The sequence below is a fragment of the Triturus cristatus genome, chromosome 3_1 (assembly GCF_964204655.1).
Source record: "Triturus cristatus chromosome 3_1, aTriCri1.1, whole genome shotgun sequence".
In the NCBI taxonomy this organism is placed as follows: Eukaryota; Metazoa; Chordata; class Amphibia; order Caudata; family Salamandridae; genus Triturus; species Triturus cristatus.
Genome location: NC_140583.1, coordinates 391,561,201 through 391,580,186, shown reverse-complemented (window position 1 = coordinate 391,580,186; position 18,986 = coordinate 391,561,201). Strand labels below are relative to the sequence as shown.

Sequence of the window (18,986 nt, the reverse complement as noted above, 5' to 3'; positions counted from 1 at the left end):
TGCTTAACAAACCATTTTAATTCCCATCCCATTGTCAAAATAGAGCTTTGTGTCCATCATACTGTAAAATTTTGATTAGTGAAAATATGCACTTAAACGGCATGCTGTGAGAAAGAATGAGACCGTGTTTGCAATCTAAAAGCTGTGTAAAGAAATAACCACTATCAAACCCTCATAAATGTATTTCCTGGAGGGTAAGTGGGCTGCAGGACGGCTCTTGTGTTAGTGCTGCAGGACGAAAACACAGAACATGGCAACAGAGACAAACCATTTGATCTACATACAATAATCCGTCTGTAAAGGGAAATCCGGTAGGACTGATACTTCATGGGATCATCTGCATATAACTCCTCAAAAAACTGAAAAAATAGGCACAGTGGTTTCTTTTATCCCATATGGATGCTCAGTATTCACTATAGCGACTAATGTGCATCATAAATAAAAAAAGACAACTGCATTTAACTTATGGCCTACATACAAACATTTGTATGCCAGTTAGAAGTTACTTGCTTTCAAACATTTGATAAAGTAACATCACACTGGTTTGGAAACAGCAAGGGGTTATGTAGGATGGATTGTTTGACTTAGCTCATTTTCTACATAATCAACATATATATAATACTTTACAGACAAATTACATAATAACATTGGCTATTTGTTGAAGGGCTTGCTGTTAAATCTCTTTTTGGTCTTCCTCAATTGTTGTTAAGTCTCTGGCACGAGAAGCCAGGACCACTCACTAGAGAGAAGAACTAAAAGGAAAGCATAAGAAATCATCATAAAATACAGAAAATATGTCCAGGGCATGCAACTCACACATCCTGTTTCCTATTTGATATAAAGCAAATTCAAATAATATTAGAAATGGAAAAGGCTTTAAATTTGATATTTGCTCTTTTACATATAGATATGTATATGGCATTATCTTACGGTTATGCCCATGATTGCACTTCTTTGCAACTGGAGTGCTGTCTGTTATAGCACATGAGAAGTTGAATTACCGACCACAATTTGTGTGGGGGGTTTCTGAGGTGGTTGTACTGTCCTACTGTTGAGGTTCGTTGTAACAGACAATATATAGAAACATGTAGTTTTAACATTTTCACATTGATTACCAAATATTGCATTTAGGTTTCCATAAGATCTATACATTAACTAGAAGCAATGTTGATTAAGCCTGAGTTGACGAACGCGAGCGAGGATAATCAAACCCCCAACGAGATTTTTCCTTGTTCGCGAACGTCCACATCAAGTTGGCGAGTGTGGAAAATCAACCTCCCGGCGAGAGTTCTCAACGCGGGGAGGTCATGTTTCTCATTGCTGGTGGTCGCGTATGCTCGTCAACGCTCACGTTGAGAAACTGCCCGTTTGCGTTGAGAAAGTTGCTGCTCGAGTAAAAATCTAATCGAGCGGCAGAAAAGGTAAGCAGGGACCGCTTGTGCTGTGCATGGTGCCGTTCGCAATGATGGCACAGTGCAGACAAGCATCCGGCACTGGGCAATCACAGCGAACAACATTTTTCTATCGCACTCTGCCGTTTGCGGAGTTACGCGTAGTGCACCGGAGTTTTTTTAGCACTCCGCAGAGTTTCACATAGCGCAACTCCACAAACTCCGCCCAGGCTTAATGTGGATGTAATCATTTAGACGCCAGTGGTTTAAATAGGATTCATATAATTATATGAAATTTTAAAAATTCTCAATCTGATCACATTACTCAATAATGTGTGTCTTTTTCTTGCTTGGGAAAGACTATTCCAAGCAGAAAATGCCTCAACATGGGAGATTTTCTGCTCAAACCACTTTTTTGCATGTCATCTTTACATAAGCTAAGTCCTCTTATGGAAATGTCATGCAAGATATTGGCAGACCAAATTTCACCACAAAAAAGAGAATCCAGCTATGTCAAGGATAATAACCGTCCACTGGAGAAAACAGTTTTCTTGTAAAACCTCACCCACCAGGGTTACCCCTTGGTGACATTCTTCATCATTGGGTCCAATCTGGTGACATGCTTCATCATTGGGTCCAATCTGTCCCGCTACGGAGCGGGTCATGCTGCAAACTACCGACTACTTGGGAGCACTTAAGTGACTATGCAATGATAAAGAAGATGGTGTTACAATAGGAAGGGGAGAGGTTCTACTGGAGTGTATCTTAAAAATACCTGGCTAGTAGGTGTATCCTATTTATTCTAACCACTAGTCGGTATGATTTGATAAAAACAGAGTTGGGTTTTAGGAAAGCAGGATGTTATGTACTTACATTCCTAAAAGGTCGAGATCTTTCAAGCCATACCCCTATTAGCTTTTCATCAGGACCTAGGGAAACTAACTTCCTGGTACCACTCTTGATGTTTCACACTGGATGCACACTCATGCTAAAGAAAATGGTGTATATACATTTAGTACCTATTTGGCGATCACTATCTGTATTTATATAAGATGCTTGAATATTGCATATTGGTTCCCCTGGGGGAAGAGGGTCGCCCATAGTCACACACACTCCAAGGCTCCGTCTTTGCCTTGCTACCACTTGGTGCACTGCCGGGGACCGCATATGCTTCTAGAATAAATAGGATACACCTACTAGCCTGTTCATGTCTGGCCAAAGCTTTATTCTATAGCCTCTAGGCTTAAAGATTATTAACCATTGAACTAAACAGGTCTGTTTGGATGAGCACTTTTGGCATTTTAAAAACCAAATTAAGGCAATCTAAAAATGCAACAAAATTAAAGAGCTCAAAGTCGGTAACTACCCTTTTTTATCTCAAACATCTACAATCACTTGCACAAGTAATTTTGAAATGTAGCATTTTGGTATATGTGACGTTACAATGCCACATATTACATCGCAGTAGGTAACAACGCGGTCGGTACAACGACCGCGTTGTTACCACGCGTGGCTTTACAACGCAAATCATTTCTACGACTTGCACTAGATGGCGTGCTGGACTTAGGAATAGTATAAATTACTATTCCTACTCCAGTTAGCGCAACAGCAGGGAATTTGTTGGATTTAAAATCCAACACATTCCCTCTTGTTGCAAGCCACCTCTAGCGCAAGTCGTAGAAACGACTTGTGTTGTAAAGGCACGCATGGTAACAACGCGGTCGTTGTAATGACCACGTTGTTACCTACCTGCGGGCTAAGAACAGCGTTGTAAACGCTGTTTCCCAGCATTTTGTCATGTGAGTAATTTGAGCAGTAAGAATGTGAATCAAAAGCTGTAGGCCATAAGGTACGGCAGTGCTGGAACCTGTGACTGTCTGCTGCGCTAGAACGCTTACCAGATTCTCATTCGTCAGCCTGGTTATCTCATGCTGCAGACTCGCTTCAATGCGGGCTTCAGGTGGAAGCTGCAGATTTTGAGCCAAGAGCTGCTGCTGGCGGTTGTTCTCTTCCTTTAAACTTTGGATCTCTCCACGCAGGGATTCCACCTCATTTTCATTGCTCTTTCTCTGGGCCTGAAGTTGAGACTCCAGCAGCCTATAAAATGGAACAGAGAGGCAATTTATACTAAAGGTTAAAAAGATATTTCTAGTTAAAAATTAGCCACATATTTTCCATAACAAAGCATTAGCGGTCATCACATAAGCGCCAAATGTAATTTGAACCCATATCTGCTAGTTTAGCAGTGGGCAAAATGAAAACAAGTTTTCATTTAAAGGTAGTAATCGCAAACCCTGGTTCATTCAGCCATTTGATATCTGCAACTTCGCAAAATTGACAATACAAAAGCCCATCTATGAAGCGTAAATAGTCAATAATTTAGTTAAAGACTGTAATGGCACCCGTAAACTAATTCATGGGGCAACCACTCCAAATTAGGTAACAGAATGTTGCAAAAGTTCAGGAGAGGGACACTGCCTTTAAGGAATCTCATAACACAAATTAAGGACAATATCCATAATAAAGACTATGTTCGTGGCACTCTATTCAACAGGAAAAGTGACAATTGTAATGCAATATATACCAGAGACAACTTCTGGGTCAAAAAATGCAGAGATCTATCTAATAACCGTTACTAAAACAAAGCATGTGCATGTAAATGCAATTATTCACTTAACCCACGTGCTTTAGCATGGGCTGTTGCCAATCAGTTCAACATTGGTATAAGGAGCTAAAGTGCACAGCAGCCTGTCTGCACTTTCTGCCACCCATTAAACATACAATTAAAGTTAGTCTTCAGCAGGCAGATAAAGGAAGGTTATTTTTAGTTTGTGCAAGCGCCAAGCAAGAGTAGGTATTGTATTAGTAAGAAACATTTGAACTGCAGAGCGTGCCTTTGTTCAAAATCATCTGCTGCTGGAGGAGTGCCAGCATGTATGGCCTTAACCTGGGAAACCTTTCAAATCTCAGGAGGCATGCCCTGACCACAATGGACAATGCTGTGCTCACTCCAACCGTGCGCTCTGCCACACGATGACATCATGTGATCCCCACTGTATCTGGAGATGAGGCATGGATTGATGACTTCTGACCGCGAGGCTCTTTGCTCATGGCTGCTACCTATGCTCTGACTATGCTCCTGTTCTCCACCGCCACCTGGAATGCTGCTTATGGTCCTAGCCCTACTCCTACTCATATGTTTCTTCATTAAGAAATAGATCAATTGTAGACTTAATCAAAGGAGTCATGCCCACCAAGGACCAATAAAAAACAGAGCAAACTTTTGTACACTGTAAGCTAAAATACTTATTTTCCATTTGAAGTGTTGTCTCTTTATTGTAGATCACACAGTTTGTCCCTTTAGACATACATTGCTGTGTGAGTGGTGAAAATATTCCAAAGAGCAATACTCAGTGGCGGCTCACATGGAGCGTGCTGTGGGGCAGGGCGGGGGAGGGGCATGTCGGGGATAGTAAACTCGGACATACGGAGGAACGTAATAATTACTTTCCTCCGTTCCGTCGTAAGTCCGAGTTTACTACCCCCCACCCTGCCCCTACAGCCCCCGCCACACCGCCTGCAGTATGCCCCATGCGAGCCGCCACTGGCAATACTTCCCTTTAATGATACATATCTGGTATGATACTACAAAAACAGGAAAAAGTAGAAGGACATGGAAAACTACTGGAGCGTTTGAGCAAATTAAAAGACTGAAAAAACGCCATTGAAAAAAGGAGCAGTCAAAGTCAATATGAAAACACTGAATGAATTTATTTGATTGTATTGTATAGGGTTGATTTGCATCATTCGAAGTTTTTGGTGCAACAACATTCTGCGGTCTTACATGCATTAAATGTCAGATGGTTCCCATTAGGTCCTGGATCAAGGGGGAAGTTCCACAAAGTAGGAACAATAACAAAGAAAATCCTTCTACTCTTTTCACTTGAAACCATGGCACCTCACACAAAACTATCTACAGAGATTACAGCAATATAAAACTTACTGTATCACGGTCCATTAAAATACACATTAAATTAAATAGGAATGTAGGTATCAGCACACTTGCCATATATTCAGGGAGGGTTCATTTATTGAGCACAAGGTACAATCACTGTCACTTGAACAGATGAAACAGGTGAGAAGGTGATAGACGACTTAAAGAAATATTCTGAATCTGTTCAAACAGAATACATCAAGACTTAGCCTTTTTTTCCAGAAACAGAATTCCTTATTAGACTTGAAAGCAGTGTGCCACAGAAATACTGCCTCAATTTTTAATACCAAACCGTCACCCTCAAGCAATGTTATCAGTCTCTGAATGGCTAGTAAGTAGAGTTTCTCAGCTTTTCTTTCCTTTGGCTTGGAAATTTAAATTCGACTTAACTGAAATTTGTTATAGGTGCCTGAAGTTAAACCTACAATAAGCCTAGGCAACTTAAGATGTAGGGTTGGACTTAACATTAAATGCACAGTGCGCTTTAAACATGGTCGAAGCAAGTGGACAGCAAAGCATTGGTTAGTAGGACATTGCAAACTGGAAAAATCCCACTCAGAATATCTGGTAACCTGTTGGCCTGTTTTAACCCTTCATAAACCAGCCATAGCTCTCCATCCTCATTCAGCATTTCGTAGTCCTGAGGAGATGATCTTTAGAAAAAAGTTTTAAAACAAGGTGACATGTTAAAGGGATTTGTGATGGTTAATCGACATGTTAATGTCCTGAAAAGAACAATGATTATGAAATGAGTGAAATCCGACCAATACTTTTCTAACTGAATTGAATTTTAAACACTGATCATTTACACTGTGTGCTGTCTGTATCCACTCAGTTCATGCAATCTGCCAATGTATATTGTTTGTATTGTGGTTTCACAATACAAACAAAACACAATTGCAGGGCTGTTACAATTGCAATATGTTTACATGGATGAGAGAGAAAATGAGTCTGCTTTGGGCACAAGTAATTTAAACAGCATCATAAACCTCCAAGAACTTTACTTAAATAAAAAGAAATCCACGATTTACAATGTCACCTTAAATGTTCAGTCCTACGTCTACCCATCGTATGTGGTAATTACAAAAACAAACCTAATTTGCTCTACTAAGACATTTGCAATGACTTGTGAGGGAAGATATGAAAAGAGTATGTTGCAGAGAATATCTGCTTCAATTCATCTATTTATCGATCATCGATAGATAGATAGATAGATAGATAGAGATAGATAGATAGATAGATAGATATGGCTACAGAGACAATCAAGCCTCCAAGCCCCTCATGGGAGCTAGCACTGTAAACTGGGTTAGGGATCAGGCGGAGTAATCAGTAGCAAGGATTACTGATGAATGGAATATATTTCATTGTGCTGATAAGCAGGGAGTGTACTATTATTCTAACTCTCGGGCCACATACAATTCATTGCACTCAGTAGTGGCACTGCCTTGAAGAGTGAAAACAAGGTAGACCTATTTCTATATGGCAATAAGGTCTGCTATAGACGTGATCCCTCCAGACAGTGTAGAATAAAAGGGTATGAGTAAAATTGCAGCTCTTGGCTGAACTGAAATGTATTCTTGGGAGTCGCTATCTGTGCCCATTTCCCCACAAGGATATGCCTAACTGCACATTTACACTTTGAAGAAGAGTTTAAAAAGCTAGGATGGACCATGATATAGTCAGGTTCTGAGAACCAGATTATCAAATAATAGTGCCAGATTGTAAACAATCAGACTCAGCAGAAAAATTATGCCTATTGTACACCATTTATTCACTGATGAGTGACTCAGGATATCAAACATATAGAGCTTTATTCATGAAAAATAAAGCACATCGTGAGATTATTATTTGTTTACATGTATGCATTTTTGATTGCTGCGAGTATACATGAAAAGGTAAGCAAACAACAGATTTCCAATACACATGGTAGAAATATGTAAAATAAATGTTCATTTTCTTCATGGAAAACCTGGTCCTCTTCCCTCACGTTACACAAACGTATTGTATCCTTTCTTTCCTTAAAAAGGCATTTATTCCTTTTTAAAGAAGTAAATGTGCTTGCCTTGCCAGGATGAGTAATGAGCTGCAAAGTATGAATAGCTAAGTTTGAACAATTCTGGATATTCCCTACAGTTCGAACGGCCAACACCGCTCTTCACCATCCACAATAGTGCAGACTTATCTGCCAGTATGTCTTGAGTTATAAGTGGAGACTATTCACCCTTTGCATTCACGAGCGTTATAGTTAGACAGAAATAGCCAACTCATGTTGTCAACATCACAGCCCACTTATAAGATTTCTGAATTTACGTTCTTACTACATGTACAAAATCTTTTGTACATTGGTCCAAAGTACATGAGATGAAATACTGATGGATCTATGTTAGACACTTCAATTCCTACAGAGAATTAGTAAAGTACAAGAATCAGTCAACACTCAGTGGAATATTAATCCTTAAGGGGGACAGGAAAGTGGCCAGACCAAGTAGACAATGGCTCCTAAATTTGACACTGGTTTCTGTGTTCCTGTTTTCACAAGGCTGACTTGTCTGAACTCACTAAAAATCTTGAATGCACTTATAGCCTCATTTTTAGGTCGAGCGGCATGCTTTGCGAGGCATGTAGTATTCAGTATGGAGTGGAAGCTACGTGAAAGCTCCGCCCCCTCTCCGCCCATCTTTTTCATTGGCTTAGTTACTAAATTCTGCCTTCCAATTGGTTTTAGGCTTGTACGTCCCTCCTTATGACGAGCATGTCGTCATTTGTATCCTTCCATGGCTACTGGACCCTTTACTTCGAGTGTTGCACAGTATGTTTTATTTATACTGGGAGCAGTATTTTCTTCCTGTGCCACCTCTTCCCGCAGTCCCCGCCTTCTCGCAATGCAATAGGTTGCGCGTAAATGTGCGTCCTATTGCATTGCAAATGCTTCTTTTATGCAAGGGGTTGACACGTACGCCAATTTAAATTACGATCAGATTTTACTTGATAGCACCATGTCAAAAGATTCAGCCGGTTTTGTCGGCTCATGGATCCGAGGCATAGGGCGCTGAAGGGGACTTTCAGAGTCATGCTCACTGCTCTTGGAATACAGGCACCTACTCCTCGGGCTCGAAACAGGGAATCCCCAGGGCATGTCCTGAAAGGTGCACAGAAAACGAAAGCAGTGCATGCGCCCCACTGGACGCGGAAGTGGTGCGCGCAGCTCTGAGGTGACAGAGTACCACTTCTGCGTGCGGGGTACACAGGGAGCCTGAGAACCTTTGTTCAGTGCGGAGCGGGTCACAGGTGATGCGGGGCCGGGCGCTTTGAGAGACAGGGTAATGGCGCAGTTTGCCAACTTCCTGAGGAACATCTTCAGGCGCAGGTCCTGTGCGGGCAGAGGTGTGTGAGTACGGCAGGTGCCAGGGTTGGGCGAACTGGGACACAGAGGATTTCCGCTGCCGCTGGCCCACAAAGTAAACATTGGCCCTTCGGTCTTTGATAACCGGGTTGTCCCTTGACCATTGTAATTGGAGTGTATATGTGGCGCTAATCTATTATACCGTAATAGCATTTATACAGTGCCTTAAAACCCTCTGTAAAGCCAAAAGCGCTCTCATGTTGTACTGTGTCCTTTGCCAAGTTTGCCAACTCTGAGCACTTCTACTATTGGAATGTACCCAGCTTCTCAACTATCATATTATGTACTGACCACTTAAGGTGCGTGCTCTTTTATCAAGTTATATGCTTCTCCGCTCAGTTATGTTATCAAATGTCTCAGTGTCACCGGGATACATCCTTTCATTTCACTATGATTTTTTTTAATGTGTTTTTCTTCACGTGTTGAACTAGGACTGCAAAGCCCAGAGTGCACTTGATTATTAAATGAAAACCCAGGCCTGAATACAAGGTTTTGGAGTGGCGTAGATTTCGTTTGCCAACTTTTGATACTAGACTAAATTTTGCCGAACTAAAGTTATTGGAATGCATGCCACGTAGCCAGCCGTTAAAATGACATCTGTTTTTCAAAAGTATAATAGGTACGTCTGTGATCATTGTAACGCGTTAAAAGAGCTTCCTCAAGGGGGTGACGCTTTGCAAGTAGGATCTGCAGGGGCTGCGTTTGATTGTGTTACTGTGGCATCCTCCTGGAACTCGAAGAGGCGTTATCTGTAGCTTGATAATAAACTGCAACTTGAAACCAAACTTTGTCCATGCTACTGCTTCTCTACAATTACACTGGACTTGGATTTGTTTTCTGTCTTTCTTGCAAATAATTAAGTTTGCAAGTCTGTTTCTCCCAGAGAGCGCACATGGTGGTATTTTTGAAAATCTAATAAAGCAATGAATCACAAAAATAAGATTTTCAGTTTTGAAACATTTTGGTGGTATCCGCTTTTCCAGGTTCATTGCTTTTCATGGCATGGCATGCCATGCCATTTATATTACACTGACGAGCCACAAACAACGAAACATGTCTGGGAACATCTTGAAGAGTTGTCTCTTCCCATTGGGCTTACGGGAGCACTACGCTGAAGCTAATAATTGTTTGGGGGAAGAGGTGGTGCTCGTCAACTGATTTGTTATAGCTTCTAAATGGTTATATCATGGGTGACATTTTCAGCCTGAACTTGGGTTTTTTTTTAGAAAACGTCCCTGGACATGCTGGAACTTGTAGGCTACAGTCAGTTATTGCTGCAGTGCTGAATCCTGAATTATGTGCACAGTGCAGATCAGTTGCTGTTCTGATGGAGTAGGTACCAATGCCAGGTAGAGAGCATCCACATGTTTAGCTGGCATGTTCCACGTGTGCCTCAGAGAGCAAGGATTTTTCTTGAGGCAATTTTAGTGGCAGAGAGCGATTGATTTTCTTAACAACGTAAATATTCTTGCCACTAGATTCTAGTCCATAGAAACTGTCTTCCACGAGCACCCATAGACAATAAAAAAAAAAAAAATCTTGTATTTTCAGTGATATGACCACCGAAGGCCCTGATTTTATATTAAAACAGAGCTTTGGACTCTACCATTTCCCACTGAAAGGCAATATTTCTCTCCATGACTTCCCATACCTGGTGTGTCACGCAGTTTGGTGCTTACTTTCCCTCCATGTTAAAGAACAGTAGATGTTTCAGCACCCAGGCTAGTGTGCTGCATAGCTAAATACATCTAAGGTCCTAAAGGCGAGACCGATTGCATTGCAAATGCTGGTTGGAAGGGCTCTTTACTTTAGATAGCGCAGGCTTCGCTATTCCATATTTCATATTGCCCATCGTCTCTCTGATTTCACATTTAAATCCTTCTTTCAGCTCTCCTGGACTAAGGACGATTTTTTTTACAGACTTTCAATACCTCTATCCAGCACACACTGTCTCCCTAGAGAGAGGGAAATTGCCTGTAATGTCTAAATGGTCCTTTTGATGAGTTTCCTCGCTTAACAGTTTTAAAATAAACTCCATTTTGCCTACATCTATTGAAATGGAGTTCCCGATTTGGTTCCTTGCTGAGCGAAACATAATATCCTTCATCCTTTGAAAGTTTGGGTCAGTTACGAGAGCTGCGATTGTGATCCAAACGCAAAATGTCTCCAGTTAGCTAAAGACTTTGCTTGACGTGTCACCCAGACTTCTTTTCTGTTCTCCCTAGAGAAATTGTACCAAACCCTTACAATTGGACAGCATGTAAAAATAGAATCAAATGTATGAACTGGTAAAGCAGTTCATCGAATCGTAGTGCAAAGAAGGTCCCTCACTTTTATAAAATGTAGGCTATATGTCCATACGCCGCAGACAGTCACTTATGCCCTATTCCCACTGAGCTGCTTTTAGGTGTACACAGAAAAGTATATCCTACAGTGGTGTTTAGGTTTGAATCTGTTTTATTGTCGCATTGGCATGTCAAGTTAACAATACGCTCCGCGAGAGAGATCTCTCCGAATCGCATTATAATAAGCAGAGTGGTGTTTAAAGTCCCATTCCACCAGACCAACTGTAAAGGGAGTCCTGGGTTCGGTCTCGTCGAAAGCTATATATACTGGGTTGTTCCCTTTACACTCCTACGGATTTGCCTTTTAGTTTTTTCCCTTAGGTTCCCAATTCAGCATAAAGTAATTGTTCAACATGTATGGATGATACGAATCATTAAAGGCACAGCCACTTAACACTTACAAATATATCAGAAGATTGGGAAATATTTGTGATATTGTGCATGGACACTCAGTATGGAGGGGGTTTACTTTGTGGGTATTCACACACGTCAGCTATACATTTATGAGGTCTCCCCATTAAATTTAAACTGCAAACTAGAACTTCTGGGCAACTTTAAATGTAATGTGAGAGCCATCATCAATTGTAACTTCTGTAATTTTCCTTACGGCTATGCAATAATTTAATGAAAACTCAATAAATGGATCATGCTGCTCTTCCATCTTCTCTACAGGCAGGCAATTTCCACTCTAGATAATAAGAGGTTTAATGTGTCCAGACAACCACTAAACAATGGAAAATGGCAACTACTCTGGGTACATGAAAGTATCTGAAAAACAAGCAAATATAAAAAAATGTAAAAAGCCAACAGCAGAACGGTTTCATCTAAATATTTCTTGAACACATTACGCTGCAAGCTAAAAATATTATTCGCTGTGACACATAATTAAAAACAGCTTTCAAGGACTGATGATGAATTTCCGTCATTACAGTGAAGCTGAATCCACTAATAGTTGTCCATGTGCAGGGGTAGAAACCTATCACCGCCTAACTCAAACCAGACAGTGGAAGAGGACTGGCTTCTTCAAATCTCTAACTCAAGCAAACCTGACCCATGATACAGATAGACCGCCACATGAAAAGGACACTAGAAACCCCTCGTCTGTATGTATCTCAACAATGAATTTCAACAGAGAAGTACTGATGGTCTCTGATTTTAATCAGTGTAATGTAGAATGGATATATGAATAGGAATATCCTAAACAACACAAGACAAGTTTGGAATACACTCTCTGGGCCTCGCATGGCTGATAGTGCAACCATATCCATGCATTACCCTTGACTGACTACACACTCAACCAAGAGGGAAGCACTTCAGAGCCTTGACCAGAGATAGGAAGGCTTGAGAGAAATGCAGCCATAGAATCCAACAGAGACATCCTTTCTTAAAAGGTCAATATGGGAAATCGTAACAGACCCCATAGTAACATAGTGGATGAACGGAGATGATCAGATGCAGCACTCAGTGCCGTGAGGCCAATCGGAGAGCACACACTTGAATAGGTTTATATCCTCAATGGCATGACGTTGCTTGCTAACAAAAGGTTTCTATAATGCCCTTCCCCTATAAATACATTTGTGTAAGAGAGAACACACACCTGTTCGTTTCCTTCAGCCCAATGTAGGCCTGAGCGATCTCATCTTTGTCCTTCATCTTCTGCACATCCTTAAAGAGGACAGCAGAGTCGGTCATGGTATCCTGGAAGAAAGGAGCCAGCCGGGTTAGCCTCCAATCACGAAGATTTTCGTTTCCATTTATCAAAAAAAGCAAGAAAATAAAAGCAGATTGCATCGCGCCAAGTTGAATTGTGGCCATGCGTCTGAAGGCCGCTGAACAGTTTACTAATGCTTTACCATTGCTTCATTTTGATTAATCATTTTATCAGCCAATTAAAATGGTATATAATGCATCACAAGTTACCTGCTATGCTAAAAAAAAGGGAATATGAGAACACAAAACACTTTAGAGTGCTTTAGCTTAGAAGAAACTATGGGTTAGAGCAGGCTTCGCCGAGGAGCAGCTGGTGAGCTACTGGTAACTCTCCAACTACCTACAAGTAGCTCTTCTAACGGAAACCCAGCCTACTGAATTACAAGCTTTTATACGTTTAAATTAATGTATGCATGTCAAAATCAAAAACGGTGTATTGGAGAAGATAATGTTGGTATGTTCAGAACTTCTAACTGATGTTTGGAGAAAATGGCTAATTTTCCAAAATATATTTAAAGCGGATGTGTGTAAATCTTACAGCACTGTTGATACTTATTACTATTACCTTAGTGCCAGAGGCATTGCAATGCTGGCTGTTACAAAGCATCTTTTTACATTATTGCAGACAACCGTGCCAGACTCACTGAGGTGGTCACTGCTGGTAATCCTGTGTATGTTGGTCACTAATGTAATCGTGTCTGATGTGGTCAGTATTACAACTTTAATAATATTAGTAGCTAGTGATGAATTTCATTGAACATGAGTAGCTCTTCCTACATTTCCAAGTATTTCTTTCTTTCTGTTTTCATTTATTTTCTATGTCTATGTATCCGTAGGGCTGGCAAGTCACCTTAGCCCCTGCAGAGTGCTGGCACAAACTGTACCAAAGCTGTGGGAGTGGAGCACATTGGCCTAACTAGTCTAGGGGACTTGCAGCCCACGGGTCGCTGCAGGACCGACACGTACAGTTCTTTTAAGTGCACTTCTGGCTCCCAGTGGCTCCATGCTGTACCACAGAAACTACCCCAAGTTGTGTGGAGCTGTATAACTGGGTTCCCACTGTCAGCATCCTGGCCTGGCCCCTACCCTATTATACGACAACCCTGTTCATTTGCTTGTAGAGTAAAAAAAAAAGTGTGACATAGTAAATAATAAGCAATGTTTTTAGAGAATACTCCAGCTCAAGAAGGTTTTCCGAGCGTGGGAGACCGATACTCCCTGGAATATCTGCTTGTAAGCTCAGCCATGCAAATCCTTAAATGTGCAGGCAGAAAGCTGACAAGCAAAGCATAGAATGTCCTAGGAACATATAAAAGTATGACATTATGTGGACGGTTGGGAATTACAAGACTGTCATGGGAAGCTGTCGGGTAGAATGTCTGCCACACTACACAATGAATGATGGGAAGCCTGTGCTTTTACTGCAAACCGGGCGCAATACCAAGCACACTGCAGACCCGTTGACTTGTCCGGCCTCATAGCTGCACCCTGAACGAGGCAACACAAAGGATGTATGTAAAGCCAAATCACCCACAGCAATTCTGATGCAGAGTTTGCCAACACGCACACACCTGCTTACGGAAGCCCGCTCCACGTGCTCACGCTGGAGCCCTTTTAAACTACGATTTGTTTAAGCAAAGGTCTCGCAAATTAAACGCTACTTAATCACAAGAGAAATTATGCATTTTCACTGAACGCAGAGGCACTAGAAATTAATTTGATTTACTTTGAAACGTCATCTCTTTCTCCAACCAAAATCAGAAAAAAATGGGCAAAGGATATTAAATACTTAAACTATACCACAACATTTAACCATATTCGTTAGCGGAAAATACGTTGACAGTATTGATAAAAACTGACAACTCAAAAATAACTGAAACAAAGTGAAAAACTAACTTTTACCTTGTCATCCTGGAAATGATTTATTGAACAGGAAGGAAAGATAAAAAGTACAGTTTGAATTTAGTTGGTGCTTCCTAAAAATACTGAACATTAAATCACTGCAACAGAAGCGATTACACTCATAGAAAGCAAAGATCTTAAATTCATTAGACATATGAGATGCTTGGATGCTTGCTGCATGAAATGGCGGGTACTCTCCGCAGCCTCACCAGTAACAGAAACATAAGAGCTCTAATTAATAAATGACTTGAGGCCTTATTTAGAGCTTTATGGGCAGGGGGCTGTGCCACACATTGAACGTCCACCTGCTCTATTTACAGTCGGTGGACCATCATGTTTCTGAAGGCAGAGCCCCCACTGCCAGAGACCCTGCTCTCGGTACATCAGGCCGCCCACCCTGGTTGGAGCAGGAAGCCGGATGCATTCTCTTGTGTTCAGCACCGCCAGGGAAAGCCTGGGGACCTTGAACAAACACACCCAAGCTCAAAATTCGGCCGATTTGTGGCGAAAAGCGTCTTAATTTTGTGCCGTTGCAATTTATGTCTGACTCACAAAGCATTTAAAGTAGAAAGAAACAAATTAGAACGTCTATAGGTCTTACAAATGCACTGCCCATCGCCATGCATGCTGGACACAATGGACGCCGACGCACATGCAATGTTAGAAAAGCAGATGGCAGTGTCCTCTCTTAGTGAATACTTTTAGCGTACAGCTATTTCCTTTGACAACTTAAAGTGCGTAAATCGGAATATTTTGTGAATTAGGTAAATAAATATAAAGTAGGTCCAAGAATACCATTAATTAACACGGTTTAAACCTGATAAAATTTATTTAGGCAACTAGAACTCGTGCAACTCATGCTCTTAGATGGAATCGCCTTAGGAAATGGAGATAGAAACCTGGAGCCTCTGAAGTGAAGTTATTCCTATAACTCGTGGGGCATTTCCCAAGTCGAGAAATGCAGCAGGAAAATGGGAGCATTCAATTCAGGTCTGGTTTGTTCAGACTGAGACTAAGAAACGATAATGTATTTCACTTAAGTGAATTCTAAATCGCATTTTCACATGGGGTTTTGTGTCTTGACATATTACATAACTCCGAGATACAGAGAGATCCCCATTTCTCATGCCCCATTACAAAATAAGGAAAACAAAACTGAAAACACCTCAACAATGTAAATGAAAACAAATGGGACAAGCTATGAAATAAATCTTTAGACAGCTTACAGTGGCCATACAGAAAATGAGGATCATCAGAGTGGCAGTGCGCCCACAGCAGCACATGGCTCCCTACCTTGGGTTGAATGGCTTCCTTCTGGCTAACCAGCTGTGACCTTAGAATGAGGACTTCTTCCTTTCGCACATCCAGCTCCTCACTGATTGCCATAAGCTGTTCTGAGAGGACCTTGTAGGCGGGCGCCCCCGGGGCGGTCACTTCAGGGGAGGCCTTTTCTGTCAGGGCCTTGCGCATCTCGTTCAAATCATTTTTCAGCTTCTTGTTCTCAGACTCCAGTTCTTGGCGCTAAAAGGTGGCACAATCACAGGGATAGACGTAGCTATTTTTATTCAGTGATTTGTACTTTTAAGTTACTTGCTTGGAACCGTTTCACAATACAAGCAATTAGGGTAAGTGGGCATTACGTCATTTCCACAGGATAAGGTATTCTGCCAAAGTGGGGAAGCTAGAATTGTAGTGTAGCTTTCCCAGTCAACATCCTACCCGAGAATACTACCAATTACCTACATCATTAAAAATGGGTGGTTACCTTGAGTGACTCGTACTCCAGTTCTGCTCCTCGGGGTTTTGCATCCTCCTGGAAGAGAAATAAGACTGCATTATAAAGTCAACAAAAACACGGGAAGGTCTTCTCCCCTTTTTTTAGGGCCTTATTCCAAGTCTGGAATAGCAGTATCCCTGAGGCAATACCGCCATGCCAGATTAAGAGTTAACTGGGTGTTTCTGTACCTGAAAATAACGAGTGCAGTGATCAGGCCTGGTTTTACCAGGTGTGATCCACACAGGAACAAGGGGGCTGAGGCAGAATCTCAATCTGGATCCCACCAACCAACTGCCAGGGCACAAGGAGCATGCACCCCAAGCATAGTGAGCATGCAACCCTGAACCCAGGCCATACCCAACCATTCCCTCCCACATTGTCTAGATTGTGTGATAAGCTGTGACACAACATCTGACATTTATCACCCAGTATTTGCTCAGTATCATCTGCTCGCCCCTTCAAGTCGTTTCAGGAACCTAGTAATTTATTACATTTAACTTTTTCACTTTTGTGACATCCTGTGTATCTGTCTGAAAGACTGACAGAGTATTTCCATATACTAGGAACGCCAAGGATTCTGAACACCATGCAACAGGTTTTTCATCCATAGAATTCCAGCAAGAGAGTTTAATCCGTGGTGATTTTTAGTATCCACCTCTAGAGGGGTTGTGCCATCACACTAGGCACTCTATTGCATTTAGAACTGTCTGATATGCCCAATGGCCTTGCCTACTGGAGATACAAGGTCTAAGGACTTATATGTAAGGAATCCCTGGAGAAGACTTCAAGTCCTAAGGGGATTATATATCACCGGCCTTCAAATAGTCCCTCCTGCGGGGTACTGGTGTTTTCCTGGTAAGGTCTAGCAGGAGAGCTAACATTACTGTTAACAGTAATCAGATTGAAGGACATTTAGACGTTTCTGTATGCACTGTCCCCTGAAAAAAGTTAAATTGTTTATAATTTATTGCACTAAGACTAACCCTGAATAGCATATTTCCAACTTTCTCAACACACTCCAAGAGTTTTCTAGTCCCAGGCGTCATGGCCTAAGGAAAATAATTAAGACTTCTGATGCCATGATCAGACCAACCGCTAGTCCTTTTTGTCTCACTTTAGCCGGATCGGTGAAGGTCATCATGGCAAGCACAGGCTCATTCAGGGGCTTAGGGCTCGATTCACAGAACTAACTTAAGACAACATCCTAAACTTACTACTACTACCATTTACTCATTCACAGTACGGCACTTACTCATTTTGGTATGCACAGAAGGCGCTTACTCAATGATGCGTAAGTGCCTTCTGTGCATACCAAAATGAGTAAGTGCCTTCTGTGAATTCCAAAATGGTAGTAAGTTTAGGATTTTGTCTTAAATTAGTTCTGTGAATCGGGCCCATCGTATCGAGATAGTTCTTAAGTAGTATCTTCCTTTTGAAATTTTTCACTGTTAGAGTGCTGGAGCTAGTGTTATGTATCATGGTTTTTTCATGTAGATTCCTTCTGGATGTTGTGGTTTTTAAATTACCTTTCAATAAGCTCACTCGGATTCCTGTCTCTCTTATGCGTTCTCACTGGAATATTTACTTATTCAGTCTAAAACTAACAAATAGCTTGGAATTAAACATTTACATTTACCAGTTCTGTGCAGTGATTTGGTTACGTTAGCTCTTGGAGCTTGTCTTACATATTCAAACATGTCTCTATGTGACAAGTTATAAAAATGCCTGCATTTTCTTCCATACAACTAAATAACATCAGGTCAGATTATATAAGAACATGATATTTAAAGGACCACTAACTTGAATGTCATCTCGATGCACCAATGCATTTTGAATGTCATGAAATACACAATGAGTAACGCAAGACTTAGTCAATTATTAAAAACTTAGAAATTCATGTAAAAAGAATCCCAATGAACAGAATAGGATCAGGATTTGAACTTTGCCAGGCTGATTTTAAAATATAACGCCCCAAATATTTAATTACTTAAAAAGGCAAACCCAGTAACCCTGTCTATTTAAGTAAGAGTGTCTAACCTTAGCTTTGGCTCGAAGGGCTTGATCCTCCTTCCTATCCAATTCATCTTGCAGAGCTTGCTTTTCCTGTTCCAACTCCTTAACCCGCTTCTGCAGCTTCAGGAACAAAGACATGTCTAGTGGAGTCTTCTTCTCGGTGGGGTCCTGCCAAATAGAAGGTCATAAAAAAACACACAGAAGCAAAAGAGATCAGCACTGGTAAAATGGCTGAATAAGTTCACGCTGTTTATTAAGTACTCACCTTTCCTCAGGAAACAACCGTTACAACGCATGCTTTTACCCCGCATGCCATTATAACAAAAATGGCTTGCTGTAGGGGGTATAAGGTGTTGGATTTAACTCCAACACCTTCCCTACTGTTGTACAGACAGTTGGAATAAATTATACTATTTCGAACTCCAGGGCACCCCCGACAGCAAGTAGGGGT

The 18,986-nt window shown here is 41.3% G+C and overlaps 1 protein-coding gene across 3 annotated transcripts in view; it reads right to left on the bottom strand.

Moving 5' to 3' along the window:
- The window catches only part of MYO5A (myosin VA), an 847,747-nt gene that overhangs the window by 105,141 nt on the left and 723,620 nt on the right, over positions 1-18,986 (bottom strand). Inside the window, exons 26-32 of one of the 3 annotated variants that reach the window (XM_085644171.1) lie at positions 18,560-18,703; positions 16,511-16,558; positions 16,039-16,266; positions 12,731-12,831; positions 5,958-6,038; positions 3,290-3,488; positions 285-359 (exon numbers count right to left, since the gene is read on the bottom strand). In XM_085644171.1, coding sequence (XP_085500297.1) covers positions 285-359; positions 3,290-3,488; positions 5,958-6,038; positions 12,731-12,831; positions 16,039-16,266; positions 16,511-16,558; positions 18,560-18,703 — 876 coding nt within the window. The remainder of the gene's footprint in view (positions 1-284; positions 360-3,289; positions 3,489-5,957; positions 6,039-12,730; positions 12,832-16,038; positions 16,267-16,510; positions 16,559-18,559; positions 18,704-18,986) is intronic. The other 2 variants (XM_085644172.1, XM_085644173.1) reach the window with 2 other exon arrangements.